We start from the raw sequence: 27,914 nt of genomic DNA on the forward strand, positions 1-27,914 counted from the left end.
CACGGCGCGCAGGTGGTGGAAGGCAGGGAGGTAACCTGGCCGACGGTAGGACCCAGGGGAGCGGGGTTGGACGCCGGCCGGGAGGAAGCAGGAAACCCCGCTAAGCGGGAAGTTTAAAAAGCAGCCCGGAGAGGCCAAGGGGAAGGAGGGAGGCAGGAGACCGGTGCTCGGGCTGTGGCTGCCGGCAGTTCCCTCCCCTCCTAGGAGGCGGTGATGAGGAGATCCCGGGAGAACCCAAGTGGGGGCGGAGGCTGTGGCCGGGGCAAGCTGTCGGCGGGGACGATGGAGCCGGACCCGGGGAGGAGGCCAAAGCCAGGAGCCACTGGGACGGAGGAAGCCCTTGAACCGGGGGTGAGGCAACGCTCACTGGAAGGCATATACCGTGGGACGCGGGAGGACTAGAGCCGGTGGCTCGGACTTGGGGGTAGGAAAAGGGTTACCGGGGGGAGGGGCTACTGCCCTGGGACCTTACGCTAACCCGCTGAGCAGGTAGCCGGCTACACATTCAAACAAATCCAGCAATGTGACTTGTTTGGGTAGCTTTGTTTAAGATAGCAGCCTGCTATATGTTGACTTCTTTAAAGAGGCAAGGGACCCAATAGAACTTGCAGGAGAGGGCTGGATAATGCAAAATACACATTTTTAGGAGAAATTTAGGACTAGGGGTGTCACCCTGCAAGTATTAACCACAGCTGATGGAAGCCAGGGTATGCTTGCTGACAGCTGCATGGGGCAGAGCTTCGGGACTGTGGCTATCTTGCAGACAAACAGATATGACTATATGCTGTTTGTGAGGAACTGGGTTGGGAGCTAGAACAGCAAGGTGGAAGGCACCACAGGTTGCAGGGCAAGTGGTGATTCATTCCCTCAGTGGTCTGGATTGTGCCCTGGAATGTCATGCAGCTGTAATTCTAGTAACTGTCTGAGGATGACAGTTGCAAGACACTAGAAGAAGCCTTATCCACTCACCTAACTAGCCTATGAGTTTATTTAGATCCCCTTTAAATAGGCAAGAGACAGAAAAGAGGAAGTTAATGTTCTTAAACCACCAATTTGATGGGCTTATTCCCCTCAACTGGGCGCTCTCGCCCCGCCCCCTCTCGAAGCCAGCTGCGGCACTCAGGGGTAAGCACCATGGCACACCGAGACACTGTGGCACATGCGCCAGCGGCTGGCGGGACACTCAAAGGCTGCGCCAGCCCACTCAATGGGGGAGGCCGGCGGGAACCTGGTGGGAACCCAGAAACAGTGGGTGGCCGGCCGTGGAGGGGGAAAAACAGTATCTCAGGAGGGGACGGAGGAGTGGGTGAGGAAGAGGAAGGGAGAGGCAGAGGAGTGCCCAGCGTCAGAAGGAGAGGGCTCGGGCGGAAGGAAGACAGACCCACCAGAAGGCCTGCAGATGGGACGTGGCCAGAAGGGCATGGGGGTAGAGGCCAAGGGGAAGGCAACAGGAGAGAGAGAACCAGCACGGCGGCAGCCCCAAGGGAGTAATAAGCCCCTTAGAGCCCTGCGGGCCGACAAAGAATGCCAGCTCGGCGCAGGGACAGGCAAGCAAGCCCCAAGACCACCGCCAGGCCCCCCTGCAGTGGAAGACTCACCAGCGAGTGACAGAGCCAGGGGGCCATCCAAGCCAGTCACGACACGGGAGCCTTGAGGACAGGGATCCTATCTAGGCTCGGAGACAACAGATGCGAGGCGGTGGTAAGGCACGGAAGCCACGGTCAAGGGGGGAGCAGACGGCAGAGCCTATAGCGGGGTAGGAAGCGGCCCAGGGCAGAGGGGAGCTAGCAATAGCCGGGGAGAACACCGGAACTGGCTCCATTGAACACCCTATCCTAAGAGCCCTCGGCCGGGGCCCAGTGGTGTGGGTGGGCCTGGGCCCCTCCACCCCACCACCGCCAACAGAGACATACCTGAAGCTAGGCCGAGGACTGGGACCAGGAACGACAGACTATTCAACACGAGCCTCCGGCTGCTCCACCGTAGCAGGCTAGGGAACGAAGCAGGGATTGGCCCTGTACCAGACAGCTGCCAATGGGAGACCCGCGGGCAGAAAAGCGGGCACCCACGGAAGGTCCTTAGAGCCCTGTAGGCCGTGACACTCCCCCCCCCCCCAGACACCAGCAATAAATCTCATCACCAGGGGTAGGGAGTTGCGACCACCAAGAACAGTACTAGAATAACTTGGGGTGGCATGCCCCCATCCTGCACGGGGAGGATTCACCACCCCACAAGAGTCAATAGGCCACTAGGACCATTGACACCCCTACATATTATATGAATTACAGACATTGCTATAAGTAAACTTAGCAGTACTACAGCACCGAAAGAATCAAGGAAAAATCATACTAAATATCTTGAGTCTAATATGCCAATTAAAACACACTGTGGATTAATTAGCAATTATGGTTTGTGTCTGAGATCATTAAACTGTATTTGGACATATTTACTTATCCCAAAAGAACGCTCACTCCTTGGTGTGCTAATTTTCAATTAAGCAACACTCTGTGTTTAAGGTAGAAGCAACACTCTGTGCGTAAGGTAGAAGTTATGTGCTCATGTGTCTTAAATTGAGTATGAGCAGCAGAATCCCACAGTCAATTATTCTATTAAGAAACCAGATAAAACTATTGTAATTAGAAGTTATTTAAAAACAGAACCGGATAAAAAATTTAAATAGTTTTGTTTAAAATGTTGGTTTTATTGACTTTTTTGGATTTGAAATGAAGTCATCTGGAGTTTTCTTTTCTATTATTATTTCCTCATTCCCAAAATCTTATTTATTCTTTTCTTCCTCTTTTCTCTTCCCTCACTCAGTTACTTTTGAAAAAACAAACCCCACATTCATTTCCTGTTATCACTGATTCCAAATAGCTTCAAAAAGCGTGGACACAATACACAAATGGAATCTACTACCAGTATTTGTGTCATCTCTCATACTTACACATACACTCTGAACAACATGCTTTAATATAGAGTAGCATAGGGTCTGGGAACTTGTGGAGGTTTGCTCATGTTCTGGACTGTATTATTTTCCTTTATTTAGATAAAAGTCTTAAGAAAAAAGTTTTGTTTGAAACTGCTACTTTGGAATCCTGGAGGATTCATGAGGCTGACTGGGCTGGTTCATACAGATCTGACCCAACATTAATTGATACCACTAATATGCTCTTCACTGTGAGGGGTGATAGTTATGGCATCCACACTTATTTGCTTCCTAGCAAAATAGTTAACTTACAGTAAAGTTTGTCATGAGAACTGAATACATTTTGAGCTTTATCAGTAATTTATCACTACATTAATACTTTATCAGCACTATCATATAAGGATGTAAGAACAGCCGTACCGGGTCAGATCAAAGGTCCATCTAGCCCAGTATCCTGTCTTCTGATAGTGGCCAATGCCAGATGCCCCAGAGGGATTGAACAGAAACAGGTGATCCTCAATTGATCCCTCTCCTGTCATCCATTTCCAGCCTTTGACAAACAGAGGGTAGGGACACTGTTCCTACCCATTCTGGCTAATAAGTATTGCTGGACTTAATTTCCATGTGCAGTAGCAGCACAGATTAAGCACCATTAAAAATGTTTCTAACCCAGTGGTCTCCAACCTTTTTAACCACAAGATCATTTTTTTAATTAAGTGCAATGTAAGATCTAGCTCAAACCCAAATACACTTGCCCAGCTCCCTTCCTTCCCCTTCTAAGGCCCCACCTCTGCTCCACTCTTCTCTGAGGCCTCACTCTATCCCCCTTCCTCTCCCATCATCATTCACTTTCACCAGACTGGGGTAGGGGTGCAGGCTCTAGTCTTGGGCAAAGGGATTTGGAGTGTGGGAGGGGCTCCAGGCTTAGCCCAGGGTGGGGAATTGGGGTCCAGGAGGGGTTTCAGGTTGCAAGCTCTGGGAAAGTTTGGATGCAGGAGGGACTCACATCTGGGGCAGGAGGAAGTTCAGAGCTGGGACAGGGGTTCAGGAAGCAGACTGGCTGGGCACCGGTTAACTGAGATGGATTCCAGGTGATGGAGCAGTGGGGTTAGGGCAGGAGTAAACCTGCCCTAGCCCTGCACCACTCCTGAACACAGCTGGCAATAGCTACTTGGTGCCATGTGCTGTCCCTCATCTACAGGCACTGAGCCCACAGCTTCTACTGGCCACGGTTCCCTGTTATTGATCAACGGGAGCTGCAGGAGTGGTGTCTGCAGGCAAGGACAGCACGTGGAGGCCCCCTGCTCTGCCTTTCTAAAGGGCTGCAGCAACATACCAGACACTTCCAGGGGAACACAATTACCACAGGGATAATTACTCCAGCCACAATGGGTCAGGCATTTGAGAACTCACTACTCAAAGAATTAAATTTAAGCGTAAGAGAAATGAAAATTTTGTAAGCAGTAGAAGCAGTAACAACAACCCCCCTCTCCCTCATGTACATGTTGGGTCAGGAGACGAGAGGGAAGGACAGTGTGTGTTTGTAAGAATGACAGACACACACAGGCTGTGTCTACACTGCAGGCTTCTTGCGCAAAAACTTTTTACGCAAGAGTTCTTGAACAAGAGCACGTCCACTGTGCTTTTGCGCAAGAGCATCCATGGCAGTGTGGATGCTCTCTTGTGCAAGAAAGCTCTGATTGCCATTTTAGCCAATCTACACATGCCTTTTTGCACATGAGCTCTTGCTTATTCCTCATGGGGAGAGGAATAACTCCTGCGCAAAAAGCCCTGTGTTCTTACGCTTTACTGTACTTTTTCTTGTGCAAGAATGGGCTTGTAGTGTGGACGCTCCGCACGTTTTTACACAAGAATGGCCGTACTTGTGCAAGAAGTCTGCAATGTAGACATAGCCACACTGTGAGAGAGACCGAGATTTGCATTACCAAGCTCCCTCCATCCCCTTCTCTCTGTGTGGAGATGGGGTACAGTTAGTGGGGGGAGGAGGGACACCCTGACATCAGCAACCCCCATCTCCCTCCCACATACTGCACAGCAATCAGGAGGCTTCCGGGGAGCAACTCTAAGGCAGAGGGCAGGAGCAGCATGACAGTGGGTGGAGGAGCAACTGAAGTGCCAGTGCTTGATAGCTTCCTGGCCAAACCTGTCAGAGGCTCCAAGATCTACTGGTAGATCCCAAACTACTGGTTGGTGACCACTATTCTAACCCTTATGGTTATGAAATACTCTGATTATGGAAGTCTTATAAGGAAAATTAGATTAGTCCGTTTAAAAGTTGGAACCTTCTCACATTCATTTCCATAGGATGCTAACCGTGGTCATATTTACTGCTTCTTGACAACCATTTCAGAATAAAACTGGGATCACGGCAGGAGCTTTGGTAGAGTACAGTCCCCTTTTTACCCCAGTCTGACCCTGGCATAGGATTTCTGTTGGAGGTAACCACATTTTAAAACAACCGAAGCACTTGAATCACTACTTTATGCTGAAAGTTCCTGCAATTAATTTGTGTGAACATTTGACATTCTCTCATGTTCATAGAAGTTTATTCCTCAACCTCTTATTACGAATAGTTCATTTAAATAATTTGTGAGTCTCCTGAGATAGTCTAAAAATTGTTTGTACTTAACCTACTGAAGTGATTTGATGCCTTTAATATTCTATGAGGTATGTTTAATAATTTAGTTCACAGCCCACTCGGCTCAGAGCGGAAGAGGCATATAGCTAAGTTCAATAGCTTTTGCACAAAAACCATTTACAAGCATGTAGTGGAAATGAGAATTTTAAAAACATTTTGGAAAGGGTTTGTGTGCAACACAATATCTGGGACATTTAGAAACACAGAAGACACAATTCCATCTGGTGACCACCATATATAGCTTGAAAAACATTAACTCAGAAAACAAAATTGCACATTGAGCAGATGTAGTGTTTCCTGAATATGTAGCTCTGATTAAATTAATCACGTTGTTAGAATATTTAAATCAGAACCAATTAACCACTCAAGCCCTTCCTAATTCACTGGCAGATGTGGTTGTGTGTGTCACGGGGGAGAGAATGTACATCTATTTCTGGCTGCAAAGTAACACCAGGTAGTAACACCAGTTCATCTACCCTTCAGTATAATGTTACTAATTCTGTTGCTACCCAGAAACTACTGCCAAAGCCTGCAGGGTAAAGGGCAACTGACTAAATTCCATCAGAGCCACATTTAAGTCATTCAGGGGTGAGGAGCCTTTTTTGGGCTAGGGGCCGCTGACCCACAGAAAAAAAATCAGTTGGGGGCCCACACACGAGTGAGAAGTGTTATCAGGACACACTTATGTGCAAATGGTAAAGTGTATCAATAGTCCATATTTATAGATCAAATTAATATTTGATCCCTGCTCATTCTATATTTCTCCCTAAATTAAAGCATTATAAATCAAATGAAAAAATAGAAACAAATATGTAGCACTTTAAAGACTAACGAGATAGTTTATTAGGCGATGAGCTCACCTAATAAACTGTCTTGTTAGTCTTTAAAGTGCTACATATTTTTTCCTTTTGTTTTACCAAGATCAGACTAACACGGCTACCTCTCTATTACAAATCAAATGAAGCTATAGATAATTACAATTTGGTCATTTCCCCTCTCAAAATAAAAGTTTTTCCTTTTTCCATAGGAGTAAGGATAAAAATCTCTGGTATTGCAAGTATTACAAATGTGTCACCATTCAGGGAATACATCTACATACAACTTAGAAATTCCTGCTGGGGATTTTGAATGCTGTATGTTTATCTTTAGCTGTCGATAAGTTCCATTTTGAATAATGTCCTTGTCTGCCTTCTTGCTTGCCTTTTAAACTCACCATTGAATTGAAATTCCAAGACACAGTGACACAGGACTGTCAATGGAAGTGAAACGTCAATGATCCTCTCTTCAGATGAAAGCTCCTTGGACAAAGAGTTGGCTACCACCCAGAAAAACCTGTCTGCTTAGGTGAGCTGGTAACTAAGCAACAAATCACTGGATAGGGACCTGAAAAGGCTGATCAGCAGGTCACTTGACAAAGGGGACTGAAGGTTATGAGAAAAAGGGATCTGTCAATAGCTATTTTAGAAAGAAGGAGAAGAAAGCTGACTACAGGAGTGAGAGAAGAGTCCATATTCCAAAGGGGAAACTATATCAGGAAGGAAGGGTGAGGGGGAAGATCCTCAACCTTTTAAAAGACTCTGACCTGAGCCCAAAGAATCCTCCAGAGTGGTGAGGAAATTGAGACAAATGTATACAGGTGTTTTGTCTAGATGTGTATATTTATTATACAGGCAGTCCCCTTACGTCAGAGCCGCAGTTACGGATGGGGCTTTTCTTGCCCCAGAGGACGGGAGCGGCGGGACGCCCAGATGAGCCGCGGTCCCACCGCCCGCATTCTCCGGGGCGAGAAAAGCTGCTCCCCGTCTCCTTGGTCTGCTGGTCAGACCAGGGAGACGGGGAGCAAAGCCTCGGAGGACGCCCGCAGCGGGACAGCCGCGGCGCGCCTGGACTGTCCCGCTGCGGGCGTCCTCTGCGGCTTTGCTCCGCGTCTCCCTGGTCTGCTGGGGGGGGGTGTGGGGGGCGCAGCTAGTGCCCCCTCCCCCCCAGCAGACCAGGCTTTTCTGCCCATGGCGCCTGGGGTAGAGCAGCTGGGGCGCTACTGGGTTGGTCCCGCAGCGCCGCTCCTCGGCGCTACTGGACCAACCCGGCAGCACCCCAGCTGCTCTGCCCCAGGCGTCCCCAAGTCAGCCGCTGCTGAAACTGACCAACGGCTGACTACAGTAAGCCCGAGGCAGAGTTGCTCTGCCCCCGGCTTCCTGGAATCAGCCGCTGATCAGTTTCAGCAGCAGCTGACTTGGGGAGGCCTGGGGTTCTTAAGTTGAATCTGTATGTAAATCAGAACTGGCATCCAGATTCAGCCGCTGTTGAAACTGATTAGTTTCAGCAGCGGCTGAATCTGGACGCCAGTTCCGACTTACATACAGATTCAACTTAAGAACAAACCTACAGTCCCTATCTTGTATGAAACCGGGGGACTGCCTGTACTAACTATGGTAGGGCCTTTACAAAGCCTATGTGCTACGTACTTCAGCTATCACATGTCCCCGAGATGGTAACTGGCAAACCCAGAATGTTGGTGCTCTAGGGAAGGGTAAACTTAAGTTACTGGAGAGGCTGGGGAATCCAGCACTAGTCTCGAGGCTTAAGCAGTTGAACTGTGGGGACTTTGCTCAGTCTCAGGAAACCTATGTGCTTGGTGAATATCAACCAAGTGTCAGGGATACAGGTAACTCTGCATGAACAGAGGGGGCGCGGGGTAGAGACAGATTAATTTGATTTTCAGATGAGTTTGCACAAATAGTAAGACACTTTTATACTTATAAATTGAGCAAGTCAGATTCATACACATTGATGCGTATGTGAATAAGACTGCCTTTTCAGCCGTGGATATTGCTTTGCGTTCCATGAGACGAAGTGTCAATGAGCACAAATGGAGTGCACATACCCATCATTTAGCGTTAACCACATCGCACAAGAAAACTCAGGGTTATACTGCTGGCTCTTTCATTCTTTTATACCTTGTGATTTGGACAACCTCATAAAGCTGTTCACTATAGAATACTCTGTTTTGTGCCAAGATGTCAAAGCACTGTTCTATTTGTAACAATTTAAATGTTCTTTTCAAATTAAAAAAATGTAATTGGTACCAGAATCTTTGGGACTTAAAAGCTAGTCATTTTAAGACAAACAAAAAAAAACCAGTTTCTCTTTTGCCGTATGTGCAAGTGATGGCTTAGCCTGGGGAGGAGAAACAATGAACACTGAAAGAAGCTCATAACCTATTTCATGCAATTATTTTAACTGCTTAGGTAGCATGAAGATCCCCATTCACTATACTGGCTGCGAGAGGTGTTCTCAAAAGCTAAAGAAATAACTGTTTTTTTCCAACTTACCCCAGAACAGTTAAACTAAAAATATTTTTGTTTTTTCCCACTAATATGAAAACAAATATTCTGAGGCTGAATGAAACGTTTTTCCCAACTTAAAAAGAAGATTCTGTTTTTAATTTCATATGAGGTAATTTTCATTTTTTAAAAAATTACCTACTTTAACCAACCATTTTAGCAAGTCTAAAACCATTTTGACTTTTTTTAAAAGTCACTTTTTTCAGCTAAATCTATTTGATAAATTCACAACTATGGTACTTTTAAAAATTTATTTTTCAGCAAATGTATTATCCCTTCCCCCATCCTCAGATTCTAATTGTCAATAATTGTAGCATAAACACACTGCCCTGAACTTAGATCTCTGCAGAGAAATTACCTTGTTATTTAAAAGGCTTCTATTCATGTTATTTAAAAGGATTTTTTGTAGGGGGTAGCAAATGATACATTTACAAGGATTTTTAACAGTGAGTAGAGGAGGGACAAAATGTATGGAAACATATATAAACATACCTGTTTGAAATCTTGGAAACATGTACGACAGAAATATAGTTTAGGTGGCCTAGCTGAAGTACACTGAATACTTAAAATTTAGGATGGTCAATCTGAAAGTCAACAACATTTAATGACAACTTATTCTTCAGATTGTAGCCTGAGAGAGAGACACTCCTAGGAATTTGCCCCCAGAGAACAAGACTAAGGGGAAAGTGTAGTGCCCATGTTAAATTCTTACACAACTATTTCTTTGCAAGAGGTTCTGACGGGGTGGGTGCCTGGGGCAGTCCTTAATGGAAATGCTAAGGTCAGGGCAGACTGCAAAAGCAACAGTCTTGGGAGCAACAACGAAGAACCTTCTCAACCGGTCAAGTGCTTCTGACCTCAAGTGCAGGTTATCAAGAAGTCAAAGAAGAAATCACATAGACCCTTTTATTCCATTTCAGTTCTCTGACTCTGAATCAGTGGCTAGGTACAGTACAGCAATTGCTCACAAAATGTTCTTCTGACCCCAAAGGGTCAGCCATATTACTTGGTTCCGATCTTACCCAAAATACCATGCTGCCAGCCAATCCTTTGGCTTCTAAAACTAAAGGTTATAATAAAGAAACAAAAAACCAAGAGATGTTAAATGGTAAAACAGTCACATACATATAATAACTTCAAAGTCCATCAGTTTCCTAGCAGTAGTGGTGAATTTGCTGGCCTGAAAGTCCCTTTGGAACACATCCATAGCTCGGGTGGGTCCTTTGTTCAGCACTTCGTTCATAGAAATCAGACTGGAAGGGTTGGAAGAGACCTCCGGACATAGAGTCCAACCCCAACTAAATCATCCCAGTCAGGGCTCTGTCAAGCTAGGACTTAAAAACCTCTAGGGATGGAGATTCCATCCTAGGTAGCCCAATCCAGTGCTTCTCAAACCTCCAAGTGAAAAAAAAGTTCAATCCAGAGGTGGGAAACCAGAATCAAAAGTAGAAAGGATCCTCCAAAGGTAGGAAACTAGAATGAAGAGAAAATGGAAAAGGTTCAGTGGCCTTTTATATTCATTTTGCTGTGTGGCCTCTATTTCCTTTTACCGAACAAGCTGCCCAGCTCATAGCCTTGAACACCTACAGTTCTATCCATAGGCATGTCCCTTGCTGAGTCATAAGGCATATCCCCTGCCTTCTCCCAATGGGTCAATTGAATAGCAGATGGTCTCCTACAGGCTATCAAGCAGGCTAGGATAGACATTCCATCACCAAAATATTTGTGGATGTTACCTAGAAGCATAACACAAGTTTGTAATACAGATATACATACATATTCATAATCCAAGATACAAGGGCAACACAAACATATAACTGAGATTATCATCTTTGATAGATTATAACAATTTTGCAGATCTCGTACATGGCAGATCTTGCATAAAATAACTCACTGCAACTTTACAATCTTAATATTCATACTATCCTAAAGCATCCCCCAAATTCCACACAGCATCACAGAGGTCTAGGAACTCTGCACACTGGTGCAAGAATGCAAAAATGTGGTGGGGAGGAGCATGTCAGGATGTATATTTTCATGTCCTGTGAAAATCTGCCCAAATCTGGCCAAATTAGAAAGCCCTTCAAAGAACTCAGCTCACACATGGTCAGTAGCGGCCTGTTGGCATCACTTAAAAACCAACTCCTAAACTATCTGCTTAAAAAGTGTGAGCTAAGCAAACTTTCCCTGAAATTCCTATCACAACTAGGATGGTGTGGTGCCAAGCAAGTGAGGGTAGGTAGACTCTCTCTCCTGTACTTTGTGCTTCCTGGTGAGGGTGGCAAGGAGACATGGGAATGGTGAAAGAGGACAGAGGTAAGTGATAAGAATTGTAAAGTTGGCTAGGAAGTGGGGAAAGGAAAAAAAAAGCAGGAAGAACTCTTGGTGGCATCTTCTTCTCTCTCTCTGGAGAAGTGGCCTCCAGATGATTCTCTGTCTCTGTGTTGTGACATTCTCTGTAGGCTCTCTCTGGGTTTGCAAGTGTCTTCCATTCCTTCAGATCACTTGTCCCTCCTATATAGTCACCTTGTGAGACCTGGATGCCACTACACCCATCAAGACTGCCTTAGTTCACTGTTTTTTTTCCCCAATGATCGGATCCTCACAGGAATTCCTGTCTGCACAGTTAGTAGGTCTTGGGTGACCTGTTGTACTTTAGTGCCTGCTTCCTCTGATAGAGAACAATCTCCTCTTAGTTTTATCAACACCCTTCTGGATGTAACAGGCCTCCTCCTTCATAGCAGGGCTTGGGGGAGAGAGGCTGCCCCAGCACTGGACTTTATGGGAACTTGCGAAGGGGTATTCCTGTGTGCCAAAGATACTTACAAGGGATCTGAATCAGAAGCTGCAGCCTTGTGCAACACGCTCACTAGTGAGAGGCCATATGGTGGTCAAACTTATTTTCATGCAAATTCCTTGAACTCTACACCAAGGCAAATTGGAGCTATTGTGGGGGAACACTGTGCCCAGAACACTTGCTCTCTCGTGGTCTTCAGTTTTCCAGACACAGACTTGCTGCTTGTAGCAGGTAGGGCATCAACCTCTCACAATTTGGAATAATAGTCTAATGTAATCAAGTTCTGCTTTTCACAGAAGGTAAATAAGTCAATTCTCACTTTCCCCTCCCCCCATTGTCAACTGGGCAGCTCACATGGTAAGTCTGTCTGCTGGTGGGAATCACACAACTGGCAGGTTTACATCCCGTAACAGGCAGGGGAGCTGTGTATTCATTCTTGGCCTATATCATGCTCCTGCGCTCACATAAGACTATTGGGAATGCTCAGGAGCAAGGCACTTTTTTCAAAATTTATCACCTTATATAATAGACAGGGATGGCCTGTGACTATAGGTGGACTCAGCCGTCGCCCGGGGCGCCCAATGACGATGTAACGGGACGCCCGGGGTGCCCAATGACGACGTAACGGGACGTCCGGGGTGCCCAATGACGATGTCAGTCCATTGACAGCCTTGCAGACGGGGGCGCCAATCACGTGTTCCACCTGGGGCGCCAGCTACCACAGCCCGCCTCAGGCTGTTCCTGATAATAGATATGGAACAGCAGCTTTCTGTCCTCAAAATATGGCTCCATTCTGCATGCTCAGCTCATCTTTAATTTGAAAATATGGTTCTGCTTCTACTGGTATGTGGCTTTTGACTGCTGGCCACATTGCTAGTATCATTATCTTGACTGCCAATAGTTGGATGTCCCTTTCGTAACCTCTTTCACTTCCATCAGCTTCACTGTTGAAACTGGGAAACAACGCAGCATGACACTAAATTCCATGCCCTGATCGCTTTCCCATAACTCATAGCTGCTGACTGTAACTGTTCTGCTCAAAATGTAAACTGCCACTAGCAATCATACTGAACAATTTCTGAGTTTCACCAGACAGTGCCATAAGCAAATCAAACATTTGGAGCACCAAGAAGGGACTTTGCTATGATTGTCTCCAGGGCGTTGTGGTCTGGTTGCTCTAATGCAGTGTAACCATAAGTGTTCAAATGGACTCACTTCTCTGCAAATACCACAATTCCATTGTTCAATCTCTGGTGGGACTGCCGGCATAATATGCTAACTGCTCCTGCAAAAGAACTATAGAAGTCTTTTCTCCAATGTGTCACATTGGAGTGTCAGTGGCTCTCCTGGAAAGCTGTACTTCAGGACAGGGGCATCTATCATCATGGGGACTCGCCCCATCCCAATCAACATCTTACCTTGTGATCTGATGTTTGGATTATGCTACTGTAGTCAGATGTTGACAGAACTTGGACAGAAAACGTATCGTGCCTGTGAAGTGCTGTATCCCTTTCATCTACACTGGAGCTGGCATAGCTTACTTCCTTCATCTTGTTGGGATTGGCTTTCAGTTCCTCTGCTGTGAGCAGATGTCCAACGTATGTCACCTCATGCTGTTTGAGTCACATTTTCTTCTGGGTTGAGGTTTGGTTTTGTCCCTGCATTGTAGCACAAAAGCCTGTAGTTTTGTGTCATAGTCTTGTTCTGTATCCTTGTTCCCTTCTCCTTCTATGATGGATATCATATGCAATTATTTTCAACTCTGGCAGTCCTTCCAGGGTTTGGATGAGTCTTCTCTGAAACACTTCTGCAGCTAGACTTATGCCCATTAGCATGCACAGCCATTTATAATAACTAAAGGATGTTGCAAAGGTTGCCTACATGCTCTACTCTTTAACCACGTGCCAAAACTCACAGGCTACAAAGACTAACTTAGGAAAGTTCTGTCAATGCCATCTATTGTGCCCAGTGGATAATGGTATCTTTTCCAAGTCCAGTCAATGGCTTTGGGTTTAGGCAGATGTGTAACTCACCTGATGATGATTTTATCACCATGCTACTTACCCAGGCTGTACTTTCCTCTACATATACTACAATACTCCAGCTCTGCAGATTCACACCCTGGATTACATAGTGTTGCTTGAATTTTCTTCTATAGCAAGCATACAGTTTCCATTCTGAGATCTACATCAAGACACATTTCCTTCAAGGCAATCATCGCCTTTGGAAAAAAGTTGCTATACGCATTTAAAATTGTCTTCATTTTCCATGGGACCCACCTTTTCACTACTTGCCCGGCAGCTATAAAATTTGGACACTGCACCCTGATTAGATTCGTGGCTTGTATGGCTGTATTCCAAGAAGGATCCATAGTGCTTACCAACCACCACGACAAATGTAGGCAGTGTCTAATTTGTCAGGTTACTAACCATAATGAGGTCACATTTTCCTAGAGGCTACATTGTGCTCCCCTAGTACATTATTAGGCTTATGCACACACATAAGAAAGGGATGTCTGAGTCCAGTTTACACCCCCAAGCAATCAAATAGCAGGAAGCCCCACTATCCAACTGAAATCGCAGAGGTTGTTGTATACACAGGTGTTAGCATCTCCCTCATTGCTTTCCTGTCCCAACAGCCTGAATTTGTTTGGACTTGAGATCTGTGATGTTGTCATTGCTGCCTGATGTACAAGACCAGCATAGCACAAGTCTGACAAACTTTACTCTTGCACATGCTTCTAAACTGGTCCAGCTTCCCTGCAATGCCATCCTGGAATGGGGCATTTATTTACCAACTCATGCTGTCTCCCACAGTAAAAGCATCTGATACAGGGTATGGAATTCAGGCCACCTGTTTCCTTTGCTGTTGTCTCACTGCACATACTTCTGGGTGGCGAATGTGCCTCATAGGGACTTCATTCTCTCTTGAGACTTCAGCTGCATAAATAAGTACCAGTCTCATGTGAGATTGCCCTCCCAGGAGCTGCTGCTACTTCAGGTGATGATCCCAAGTGCTGCAAACTGTCAAGTCCCCACATTTATATGTAGCCATCACTGTGCATAAGACTCTGACATTCCTTCTCATTTGGATTAGTACCTACTGAAAAACCTGTGTTCTTCTATAGCTTTGCTCTGCCTTGGAGAAGGATAGGGCCTCAGGGCTTCTAAAATACAGGCAGTGGTGCATTTCAGAGGGGTACAGACATCTGTCTTGTTCCTCAATAAAGTAAAGTAATGGTTTCACTTTCCTGTTGCTGTCTTCCAGCACGGCTATCTCTACTTACAGATCTAACTTTCAGTTCTACTGAAATCCACTGCTGGGCTAGGTTTGTGTCTGCAAAATCGATTGATCTACACCAGCGTTTCTCAGCTTTTCTTATAAAGTACCTCCCTCCCCCACATTTAAGTACCCCAGTACCTACAGTTTTTAGAGAGACAATTTTTTTCTACTATTGCAACACATTTGTTTAAACAATTTAATCATAGCCGGGCAGGCAACGAAATTTTTGGGTGTAAAAAATACAAAAATAATAAAGTGCTATAAAACTTAAAACAAAAATTCCATTTTCTTCAAATTTCAGTTGTGTTGACATACTTCCCAGACTTCTCAAGTACCCATGAAGGTACTTGTACCACTGGTTGAGAAACACTGATCCAGAAGGCTTCAGACCAAGTTCCATAGCTCATGCTGCCAGCTGCTGCACTTCAAGGAACAGTGTGATTAAGTTTCATTCACAGAGTGAACATAAGAACGGCCGTACTGGATCAGACCAAAGGTCCGTCTAGCCCAGTATCCTGTCTGCCGACAGTGGCCAGCACCAGGTGCCCCAGAGAGAGTGGACCGAAGACACTGATCAAGTGATTTGTCTCCTGCCATCCCTCTCCAGCCTCTGACAAACAGAGGCCAAGGACACCATTTTATCCCCTGGCTAATAGCCTTTTATGGACCTAACCTCCATGAAATTATCTAGCTTCTCTTTAAACTCTGTTATAGTCCTAACCTTCACAGCCTCCTCTGGCAAGGAGTTCCACAGGTTGACTACACGCTGTGTGAAGAAGAACTTTCTTTTATTAGTTTTAAACTTGTTCCCCATTCATTTCATTTGGTGTCCTCTAGTTCTTCTATTTAGGGAACTAATAAATAACTTTTCTTTATCGGCCCTCTCCACACCACTCATGATTTTATAGACCTCTATCATATCCCCCCTCAGTTTCCTCTTTTCTAAACTGAAAAGTCCTAGTCGCCTTAACCACTCCTCATATGGGACCTGTTCCAAACCCCTAATCATTTTAGTTGCCCTTTTCTGAACCCTTTCCAAGGCCAAAATATCTTTGAAGCTAAATAAGTGGCACTTTAAACCTCAAGCACGGCTCTGTCCATGTAGCTGAGTTGCTTCCAGCCTAACTCCCCATTTCCCACATTTTCTGCTTTTCAATATGTTGTATTTTTCCCTCTTAATCTGTTCTGATATTTTCCTTCATTTCTGGTTCTACCATAAAAAGCTCTGTGCCACAGAACTCAAGCCTTGAATGACAAATTCAGCCTTCAGCACAGATCTTATAGATAGAAAATTACACATTGATTGAACAACAATGCTAAATTTGGAGAAGTCTATAATAATACCAACGGCCTCTTCTACAGGTCAGGTGTCAGGCCAAGGACACAACAGAACATTCCTCACAATCATCTTTTCCCTGAAACTGCAGTGTGAAAACAAAGCTATTCAATAGCCTAATTTTTTTTTTTTGTCACTGATTAACTCAAACTAAAACATTGTTAAGGCAGCTGCATACGTATACATAAAGTAAGCAGTGTGTATTTTTGACAAGCGCAGTAGAAGCATCTCTCAGCTTTGTAGGAGGTACCCAATGTGGCGTTTGGGATGACAAAATTTGAATAACCTTGTTATAGACTGTAGGATATAGCATTGCAAAGAGAGACTTTCCGCATTCTTAAGTGCCAAGTGGAAGACAGATGCTTGTTTCTTAAAGCATAAGAAAGGAAGGGAAAGGAGTTCAATGGTTTATTTATTCCCAATTGCCTTATTTCCTTATTGCACAAAAGAACTATTCCTCCCTATTTTCCTTACAGTGGAAAAACAGGTTTGTTTCATTCTGAGATGTACCAAGGAGCCTACATTTGAAATGTTTTCGCATGTCTTGTTTTCCTCATTCCTCACGTTATTTCTTTAAGAAGAGACGAAACATCTAAGGAATGGAAAAAGTCCTGGTTTAACAAAAAATTAAATGGTGAAAAATGAAGACATTTGGAGAGAGATTACAGAATTAAACTCCCCATCCTTTTGACTTCAAGATATGGCCATCAGAAGAAATTTGTGAACTCAGTTGTACTCCAGACATTTAAATTACAAGATCACCAGCAGCATACTTGGATAGAAGAAGTACTTGCCTTAGACCAGTGGTTTTCAAACTAGTCACTAGCAAGATTCCCCTCTCCCATCCCCAAACACACAGATACTCTCTTCAGTTCCTCTCCTCTCACCATCCCCTTGTTTTGTGTGGGATTGAGAGGGCAATTGGCTGGTATGTTGCAAAGAGTTGTAAGGCTACAAGTTTCTTCAAGAGAGCCCGAGAAGAATACACATGCTCACCTTTTCTAATATGTCCAGATGTTTGCTAGGTCTCAGTTTGCTGGCTCTGTGTGGATGACAGTGCAACTGTGTAAAAGGATCATCATTTACTGGTAGAAAAACCAGCATGGAAGGCAAAGATTTTGGGCAATTAATTTTGTTGTATTTTAATACAGAAAGTTCTCTCAATGTTTGGCTTCAAAAATAAACGCTAAGCTTGACATTTCTAACTAATTTATCTCCTCCTGTACAGTGCAGCACATTTTGTAAATTAACTGATGGGAGAGGGAAAAATTGGTTTCCTTTGCCGCTGAATTTAAAATCCTAAATCAGAATATTTTTGTAAGGTTGGATTAAGTAAAGCTGTAACATGGTTTAAGGAGATGGTCATGATTTCAGGTAGACTGTCCTCTTCTACAACACATAGCCATTTTATAACCATGTTAGTGGCCAGTGCTCTAATTTTAGCTGTGACAATAGCATTGATGTGCATTAACTTCATCTACACTGGGAGAATGATCCCTTGTGCTGGAAGTAGGGGTGCTGTAGTTGGCTTGACGTGGTTTCCATCATGCACAGCACTGAAAGTTAAAATGACTGTAAGCACCCCTACTATAAAAATTGTTCCAGCACCACTGGACAGTGAATGTAGACCAGGCCAACAGAAAATGTTGTTGAAACCAGGAGAGCAGTAGTTAGCACCCACTGTCAGTATTGAATTCTCCTAACATTGAGACACCCTGACAATCAATCAGGACTGAAAAGAAGCTATTAGAACCACAAATTCAGGCACACGCAAAGATGGCATCTTTCAAATCTAGGAGTGCTCCTAACTCCACAATTCTGTCAATGTCAGAGTGCACCTTCTTGATCAAGGTTTAACACCACGTCAGTTCACTATACATCCACATGCAGCCAGGCCTAAGGAAAACTGGCATAGCAGTTGCACTGTCATAACCGATTCTTCCAGTTCACCCTGGATCCTTGGTATAAGGTAGAGATGGACATATGAACAACCATCAGCTCTGCTACAAGGCAGAAAACATACGATTAAGACATTCAGAAAAGTTACACAAATATCAAGTAATTACCTCCTCAGGTAGAGATGCCTGTTGTGATCATTGCCAGGATTCCAGGACTACAGATTTGATGTCAGAATGAGAAGACAATGGCCTCCAAGGACAGGAGAGAAGATTGAATTAGAATGGCAGTCCTGGAAGCTGGGGACTGTGATGAGACCACCCTTCAGGAAGCTTTTAGATTACCAAACACTGGTAACAATGGCCAAGTGTATGTTTGACTTTGTGGATGGTCCATAGGGGATAGCCACTTCTAGCTGGTCCCAATTAACAAATTAGTCTTTTACGGTGCATCTACACTGCATCTGTAGGTCAAAATAAACTGCTATTCCAAAACATCCCTTAACCCTCATGGAACGAGGATTACAGGAATGTCGGAATAGCGAACCTGTTATTTTGAAATCTATTTTGAAATAATGGGCTGGTTTAAAAGATGTGGAAAAGTTATTTGGGGATACCTCTGGTATCCCCAAATTGTGCCACAGTCGACTCTAGACATACCCTCAGCTGAAGTTATAGGGGTCAGTGCTTTGGAACTAGAGGTCCTTAATTCAGTGCCACTAACAACCCCTCCAGGGGCTTGTTACACATAGGCACTGACCTTGAAGAATGTTGGATGAAACTTAAGACTTGAATCTGCACATTCAACGTCCTCCATAAGACCAGCCCAAATTACCTCAGGGACTCCCCATACACACTCATTCTGCATGATTATAACTAGGGCTGTCAAGTGATGAAAAAAATTAATCACGATTAATCGCGTGCACTGCCCCTTTGAAATGCTGCGGTGGCGTTTCAAAGGGGCAGCAGCAGTGCTGTGGGAGCCTGGGATCAGCTGGAGTCCCCAGCTGGCCCCAGTTCCATGCAGCACTTCTCCTTGGAAATGCCACCGCCACGGCATTTTAATGGGGCAGCAGCAGCGCTGCAGGAGTACCTAGCTGATCCCAGGCTGCATTGTGCTGCCCCTTTGAAACACCATGGAGGCACTTCAAAGGCAGAGTGCCTCACAGCTGACCCCAGGAGCTGCCCCTTTGAAATGCAGTGGCAGCATTTCAAAGGGGCAGTGCTGCCCAGAGCTCGTGGTCAGCTGGGGACTCCAGCTGATCCCAGGCTCCCACTGTGCTGCTCCTTTGAAATGTTTCAAAGGGGCAACACTGCAGAAATGCCTGCAATTAAACACATTAAAAAAATAACATGTTAATTGTGCTCTGCATTAATCGCAGGGGTTAACACGCGTTAATTGACTGCCCTGATTATAACCTCCCATAACAGCTGCTTTCCACAGAAACAATGGAACTTCCAACTATACAACTTCCAATCCAGCAGAAGTTGGGTATGTACCAGAGCGATGAGTTTCCTACGCACGCACAGTAGGTCGACAATAGCTAAGAAAGGAAAGGAGGAGCAGACACCTTGGGACCCCAATTTTCAGCAGTGCTGACCTGTAGGTGCTCAACAGCCCCTCTGAAAAAGAAAATCAGGCACCAAGTGTCTCCAGTAGATTACCTCAGGGTAATTCAAATCTGAGACTGATTTTTAATTTAAAAAAAATGTGGACTAAAGTATAATAACTGTGTCTTCTTGCCCTTTGGGAAGAATGTGTCTTAGCGCTAGCTCTCAGTGCAGTTCCTGGGCTTTACTTTATAGTCAAGTCTCTTTGTACTGCCTGCTGCTCCTATCTTATTCAGCTATTGACAAACCAGTCCTGAATTACCAAATAAAATGAACTCACAGAAGCATACCAATGGTAATTTTCTTACCTAATAAGAACGCTCCATTTTTTAATTTCTGAAGCTGTTGCAGAAACTCCAAAAGAGGGGTCTTATTTCAGAATTTATGTCAAGCTCCAAGTACATAGGCCTTGGCAATAATGATGGCTCCAGTAACAGAATCCAAAGGGGTGTATTGCTTACTGGCACTGTAATAATAGGTACTCCATCCAGCTAGGGGAGTTTTTCTTTGCTTTTGTTTTGCTGATGGAGGAAGAAAAAATGCCAAGTTTGAGGCCTGAAAGCCCATCAGGAAATAAGACCTTATATAGCAAAGCTGAATTTTAAAAGGGTAAGGAAATATATGGGAGGGGAGGCAGAGGCTAAAAATCTATTGGAGAAACATCAAAACATTTCAGATTCAAAAATATGATCCAGCCACCTTTACATTAAGAAATATCTTAGCATGCAAGTAGTTATTGATTACTGCATTTAGGTGACAGCAGTGCATCTAGAATTAACAGATATGCAATTTCTCCCAGCCCATTCCAACTATGAACAGATTTCATCTATACTAGAATCAACTTACAAGACCCCTACCAAGAGTACATCTTTATCAAAGGTCAGCATTATATTCACTTAGAAAAAGAAACAAGCTGCTATCAATATGGAAATATTATACCAGTCAGGAGTCCTTTAGAAAATTAATGTATCTACAGAGTAAATATAGATATCCTTCCATAGTTCGATGAGACACCCTTGAGCATCTGTTCAAATGTTAAGACACCAAATCTAAAAAATATTCATTCAGATAATTTATTTTGGGATGTTTATGTTTCTCACATATCCCTAAATTATTGTTATGACTTACAAGTTACAAGTGATGAAATGGGCTAGCAAAAGGATCTGAGTCCTCGCTCCCACTTCCTTTACCCAGAAGCCTCCCTGATCTCAAGGGCTCCCCTTCCACTTTCCTATTGGCAGAGTCCTCATAACCCAACAAAGTTGCCCCCCCCCCCACAAATCCAAGTTACAAACCCCTCTCCAAATCTTGCTTGCAAGGCCTCTTGGCTGGTCGTGTCCCTCAGTGCTGGGCTCTTTGCTGAGGGCCCCCCTCTCATTGGCCCCAGTTGTTCACTGCATCCTGCTCCAGCTCCACTCTCCTCAGCATGGATGCTGCTTTGTCTCCAGCCCCCTGGGCTGCTTTTCTGGTCCTGGTTGCTGCAGCTCTCCTCCCTGGGCTGCTTCTGTGGCTCTCTCTGGCTGGCATAGCTTTGCTCCCCTGGGGCTTCCTGTTCCTTCCTCAGCTCAGTCCCACTTGGTCTCACGCAGGCAAATCCAGCTCACATGGAGGATGGGACCCCCATTCTCCTTGCCTCCCTCATTAACCTACTTACCCTGTCAATGTTGACCTCTTCCCATTCCTCCCGGGGACTGTCAGTCACAAGGTCCTGATTTCCTTTCAACCCTTAATCTTTCTTTTGGCACTGGAAGCTAGCTACCATAAACCCCACCAGTTTCAGTGAGCGGCCAACAGTCCCCTTATACTTTGTTTCCAGTATTTGAAAGAATGAGTCAATGGTGTGAGCTAATTCATTCATCTCAGCTTGTATTAACTCAGAAAACCAATTATTTTAAATGTCAACATAATTACAACAACTTTCTCTTACATTTAAAGTATTAACTATTTCTGGAAGGGAGGATCTGCATAATTTACTGCAGTGGTCCCCAACCAGTAGATCAGGATCTATCGGTAGATCTTGGAGCCTTTGACAGGTGATCCTGACTGGTTTGGCCGGGAGGCTGTCAAGTGCCAGCACTTCATCTGCCCCTCTCAGCACCGCCCTGCTGCTCCTGCCCTCTGACTTGGAGCCTCTTGCTTGCTGTGCAGGGCACAGGAAGAAGAGGAGGGGTACTGATGTCATGGTGCCCCTCCCTTCACCCTGTATCCCATCTCCACAGAGCAGAGGGGGGCAGGAATGGGGAGTTTGCTGACTGCTTTTGGGAGTGGTGCAGGGGTGGTGTAGGGGTAAGCCTGCCTTATTCTCTTCATCACCACCCATCACCCACCTGTGGTAAATAGTGCCCAGCTGTAGCCTGCGTTCCAAACCCTAGCCCCAGTCCTGAATGCCTCCTGCACCCTAACCCCTGCCCTAGCCCTGAGTCCCCTGCACCCAAACTCCCTCACAGAGCCCACTCCCTGCCCCAGGCTCATCTCAGAAACCCTCCCACACTCCAAATCCTTTAGCCCAACATCAGAGACTGCATCCCCCTCCTGTCTACCATCAGCCTGATAAAAGTGAGTGAGGACGGGGGTGGGTGGGAGGGAGGATGGAGTGAGCAGGGGCAAGGCCTTAGAGAAGGGGTGGGAATGAGGTGGGGCAAAAGTGTTTGGGTTTGAGGTAGATCCTGATTGCACTTAAATTCAAAAAGTGATCTCACGCTTAAAAAGGTTGGAGACCACTGATTTACTGGGACTGCAGACAAAGAGTACCATGAGTGAGTCTTCCTGACCCTCCAATGAAGAAGGAGCCAAGCAGAGACCAGCGGGGTATCAGAAGCCTTTCCCAAGGGGAACAGAGCTGAGCTCTAGAAGCCTCTGCAAAGAAAGCCATGCAGGGAGAAACAGCAGAACCCATGTATTTACTCTAGTGAAAGGAAGCTAAGCCCATAGAACTAAGAGCATAAAGGAGCATACTTGGATCATTTGCACAACTGCATGTGAGTTGGTTTACTCTGAGTGAAGCTTGAAAGACTATAATTCCAAGCACAAACCCTATCCTTTGGATGGAATGGGAGACAAGGAAGTCATGGAAATTATACATGCCCACTGAACCATGCCCTTCCTATACTGTGTCTGTTATGACAATACACTCTTATCAGACTAAATTTATGCATTGTGAATTTCAATACCCTGAGAAAGCAAGGAAAGCACTACCTGTATACAGCCACTCTGGCAATGGACAGAGCAGACTAAGGTAGAGTAATTACACTTTGAGATACTGGTAATAGGTATTCCAATGGAGGTCTCTAGTGCAGGGCTACTCAACTTTAGAAGCCCTGGGGGCTGCAATGATGCTCACAGCACATATCAAGGGCTGCGACTTAAGTGCGGTTGCATATACATGCAAATATCTTCTTTCACACAGATGGGCATGAATACAAACCACTTCCCACAATGCCCTGGCACCACCTCCCTGGGGGCTAGAAATGCCAATACCCTGTACCCGTCTGCTCCAGCCAGCCCATCCACTTGCGTCTTTCAATGCTCACCCTGCCTGGGAGATGCCTCGCTGTTGTGGAGCATGTTCCCAGTGCAGGCCATGTTCAAAGAATCCTACCCGTGGGCCACATGTTGAGCCCTGTGTTAATCCAAATTGCACCATGGGCCACAAACAAACGGGCCATGGGCCACATGTGTCCCGTGAGCCGCATGTTGAGTAGTCCTGCTCTAGTGAGTTATATCAATTTTGCTCACTATCCTGAAGAAGTTCTTGCTGGCTGCAATCTCACAAGGGGTCTAGAAGTGACCAGGGTTGTCAACATCTCCTCCATTAAATAAAAATAATTGGAGTGAGAGAACAGCCTTCCTTAAAAATTAAGGTGTGTCATACAACATTTCTCCTCAGAATTCTTCTTTTAAATGTAAAATTGTAATAAGAACTTACAAATAATTTATTGATTTGGTATCTTTAATCACTGCTATGCACATCGTTTACCCAGGCTCTAGTTTTAATTCAAATATCTTCATTCTGATTTTCACTTTAAAAATTCTCCTCTGGAATTTGTCTTGTATCTCCACTCCAGCTTTCTTGTCTGGCTATCACTATTAGAGTTTGAATTAAATTGGAGCAAATTGTGTGTACAATCAATGTAGTTGAAGCAAACTCCATCTCTGTTTTTAACTGAATTTTAAAATCAATATCAATATAGGTTACCCATATAGAACCAAGCAAAACAGATATAAACCAGGTTTAGAATGATGTCTACACAAAGTTGCAATGAATTAGCTGAGTACAGGCAGTCCCTGGGTTACGCGGATCCGACTTATGTCGGATCCGTACTTACGAACGGGGCTTTTCTCGCCCCGGAGGACGCGGGCGGCGGGACCGCCTAGACGCACCGCGGTCCCGCTGCCCGTGTCCTCTGGGGCAAGAAAAGCTGCTCCGCGTCTCCCTGGTCTGTGGGGGAGGGGGAGCCCCAGCAGACCAGGGAGACGCGGAGCAACGCTGCGGAGGACCCGGGCGGCGGGACTGCTCAGACGCACCGCAGTCCCACCACCTGGGTCCTCCACGGCTTTGCTCCGCATCTCCCTGGTCTGCTGAGGGGTGGGGTGAGGTGCAGCAGACCAGGCTTTTCTCGCGGATGCCTGGGGCAGAGCAGCTGGGGCGCTGCCGGTTGGTCCCGCAGCGCCGCTCCTCAGCGCTAGTGGACCAACTGGCAGCACCCCAGCTGCTCTGCCCCAGGTGTCCCCAGGTCAGCCACTGCTGAAACTGACCAGCGGTTGACTACAGGAAGCCTGAGGCAGAGCTGCTCTGCCCCGGGCTTCCTGGAATCAGCCGCTGATCAGTTTCAGCAGCAGCTGACTTGGGACACCTGGAGTAGAGCAGCCGGGGTGCTGCTGGGTTGGTCCCCGCAGCGCCGAGGTGCGGCGCTGAGGGGACCTACCCGGCAGAGCCCCAGCTGCTCTGTCCCAGGCATCCAGATTCAGCTGCTGTTGAAACTGATCAGTGGCTGATTCCAGGAAGCCCGGGGCAGAGAAACTCTGCCTGGGGCTTCCTGTAGTCAGCCGCTGGTCAGTTTCAGCAGCGGCTGAATCTGGACGCCAGTTCTGACTTACGTACAAATTCAACTTAAGAACAAACCTACAGTCTCTATCTTGTATGTAACCCGGGGACTGCCTGTATTCAAAAATCACACTGGAAGTTAAATTGGTGCAACTTTGTGCCTTTACTTACTTCCTATTCTGTTCTTCCCACTCCCAGCTACTTAGCAGTTATCATATATCGTACCAGCTACTGTGTTTTTTTGACCTGTTTAAATCTTTTAGTTCTGGGATCAGATCTTCTGCCATGTAAATTTGCATCACTCCATTCACTTCAATGAAGTTATGCCAGTTCACACCAACTGTGGACCTGAACCATGCTTTTCTAACTCCTATCCAGAAAGCAGCTATATTTATACTTATCTATATTCATCTCCTTTCTCTACAACACCACCAGTACTTTTCCTTCTCATCCACCCTTCCTTCTTCTAACAAGCGTTCACCATAAACTGGGTGTGTATGTGGCCACTCAGGAGAGATTAAGATGCCATCCAACTGATACACGGGTAGGATTTTTTTGTTTGTTTCTACTGGTAGTACACATTTGCACATGGCTTGATGCACACAAATGGAAAAAATCCGCACATGGATGGAAAATATTAGCAGGAACATTGCTTCTGACATTCTCTTATAAACTGACAACCTGAGATAATATTTTCTTCCTATCTTTTAAAAATAGATACAATTAAAACAAGAAACATTTTATAAACAGTAGCATCCTTAGGTAATATGATATTTCAGTGTGTGATCTAAGCACAGACACTTTTACTACTGGATTTTGCTGAAATTAAGATAAGTCACAGTACAGGGAATGTTGGTTTACATTTTAGATCATCCTTCAAGTTTTCCACATTTGAGGTTTCCTCAGGAGGGTATCCTATCAGCAACTGCTACAACCTTTCTATTTGTTCAGAGATAGCAATGCTACCTGCCTTCTGTTTGCAGCTTGCACCCTTCAGAACCCTTCCAGCACTGGTCTCATTTTCTAGTTTCAGCAATATAAAAGTCACTGCTGTCTTTGATCAGTTTGTATTCCTCTAACTTTAGCTCCATCCATGGCAACAAACAACAGCATAGACACAAGAAAGCAAACCATGATAGAAAATCTAAACTCTACATAGAAATCAACAGTCTGACCATACAAACTTCAGATGTGAAATTCATGTACACATGCTTGTTTTTGAAAGTCACTAGCATAAACAGACCTAGCAAACTGAAATTCTAAAAATAAAGTATATTTTGTTTTACAAAATAGTTTACAACAATTATACAAGATTTAATACATAGTTTTGACTGGCTACTAGTGATTCTAGAAGAATTAAACAGTATTGTTTCTAGACTCATTATACCTACAAGACTGTGTCACTGAGATAAATGTTTTGAAAAAAGTTAAGATGTTATACAAAAGGCCATATCCTGCAGTCCTCATGCAGGCACAATTCCCATTGAATTTGCCTAAGTAAAGGCTGCAGATTCCTCCTAAGGGTGTCTGTACTGGGAAATTAAGAATCTTCTCCTGGATTTACTCAAGCTTCAATTGATGTGATTTTTTCCTAATTGTTTCCCAGCCAATTGAAAGTGTGCCACCTGTTTCTCTGGGTAAGTTTAAAGAAACAGTACACAAAGTTTTGATTTTTTAAAATATAACTGGCACTTAGATTGCAACTATCTGATGAAGTGGGTTTTACCTATGAAAGCTTATACCCTAATAATGCTGTAAGTCTCTAAGGTCCCACAGGACTTCTGGCTGACTCCACAGGGCCAGCCTTACGTCCACACAGAGCACCAGTGATTCTGTTGCTGGATTTAAAGAAGTGACACCCTTTGGTATCAATGGGCCTAAAACAGAACCGATCAGATAATGGTAACATGACATTTCATATGAACAGTGACAAAGACTCTGATTATTTTCAAACTTTCTGATTCATTTTGGTGTTAAGTGACCCCACCAGTCCCTCCCTTTGTCTAAAGTTCCTCCTGACCTCCCAGTAAAACGTCACACTTTTAAATCATGATGAATTCCTGCATCACCTACCCGAGAGTAAAGTATCCTCTCACAGCAAAAAGCTTTCCCTCGGGGTACAGGCACCCCCCCGCCCACACGAACAAGCCTCACTCACTCTCTCTGACACACTTACACTTTGGACTGCGGAGTAAGGGGGGAGGAAAGGCAGAGAACAGCATTGAAACACACACATGCGATTGGAAGAGCAATGGGGGGCAGGGAAACCCATATTTGTCCCACGCCAATGATGCCCCAGGAAAGGGGGCAATGGGAATTCCCCTCCCCCCACTTACCCCGCCAGGGCCACAGGGACTGACCCTGCCGGGCGGAGGCGAGGGCTGGCGGCCGGCCGGGGACTTACCTGCGACTTGGGGCTGCTCTTCACGCCGTTGGCCTCTCGCAGCCGCTGCCTGGCGGGGCTGCCCCCGAGGCAGGTGTCCCGGGTCGGGAAGTGATTCCCGCCGGCCGCGGTCCCCGCCAGCCCATCTCCGGCTCCTTCGTGCTTGGCGGGGAAGAGCCCGCAGAGGCGCTGGAAGCGGGCGACGGGCTGGGAGCTGCGGAGGCTGCGGAGCACCCGGGCCATGCTCCAGGGAGGCGCGCGCCCGAGCAGTCTGCACAGAACAGGTGCAGCCGCCGCCCCGCCCCGCCCCGCGCAGGTGGGCCTGGCAACTGCGCTGCGCGCCCGGCTCCCGCCCGCACGGTGTCAGCGCCGCGCCGCCCTCGGCACTGGGGGGCGCCCTCCGAGCCTGCGAGCCCCCTCCCCCCGCCCCAGCACTGGGGGCGCCCCTATTCCAAGCCCTCCCCCTCGCTGTCCCCTCGGCACTAGGGTGAGTGCCCCTGCAAACCCCTCCCCCAACCACAGCACTGGGGGGCGCCCCCACTCCGAGCCCTCCCCCTCGCTGTCCCCTCGGCACTAGGGGGTGTGCCCCTGCGAGCCCCCTCCCCCAACCACAGCACTGGGGGGCGCCCCCACTCCG

At 45.9% G+C, this 27,914-nt stretch overlaps 1 protein-coding gene across 2 annotated transcripts in view; it reads right to left on the reverse strand.

Annotated features, from left to right (window-relative positions):
• The window catches only part of SGPP2 (sphingosine-1-phosphate phosphatase 2), a 74,334-nt gene extending 46,655 nt beyond the window's left edge, over positions 1-27,679 (reverse strand). The window contains exon 1 of one of the 2 annotated variants that reach the window (XM_089780863.1): positions 27,299-27,679. In XM_089780863.1, the coding sequence (XP_089636989.1) occupies positions 27,299-27,520 (222 nt within the window). In that variant the 5' untranslated portion in view covers positions 27,521-27,679. The remainder of the gene's footprint in view (positions 1-27,298) is intronic. The other variant, XM_075937541.2, reaches the window with a different exon arrangement.
• Positions 27,680-27,914: the final 235 nt, after the last annotated feature.

The sequence above is a fragment of the Pelodiscus sinensis genome, chromosome 10 (genome assembly GCF_052426305.1).
Source record: "Pelodiscus sinensis isolate ZL-2025 chromosome 10, ASM5242630v1, whole genome shotgun sequence".
NCBI classification, from domain to species: domain Eukaryota; kingdom Metazoa; phylum Chordata; order Testudines; family Trionychidae; genus Pelodiscus; species Pelodiscus sinensis.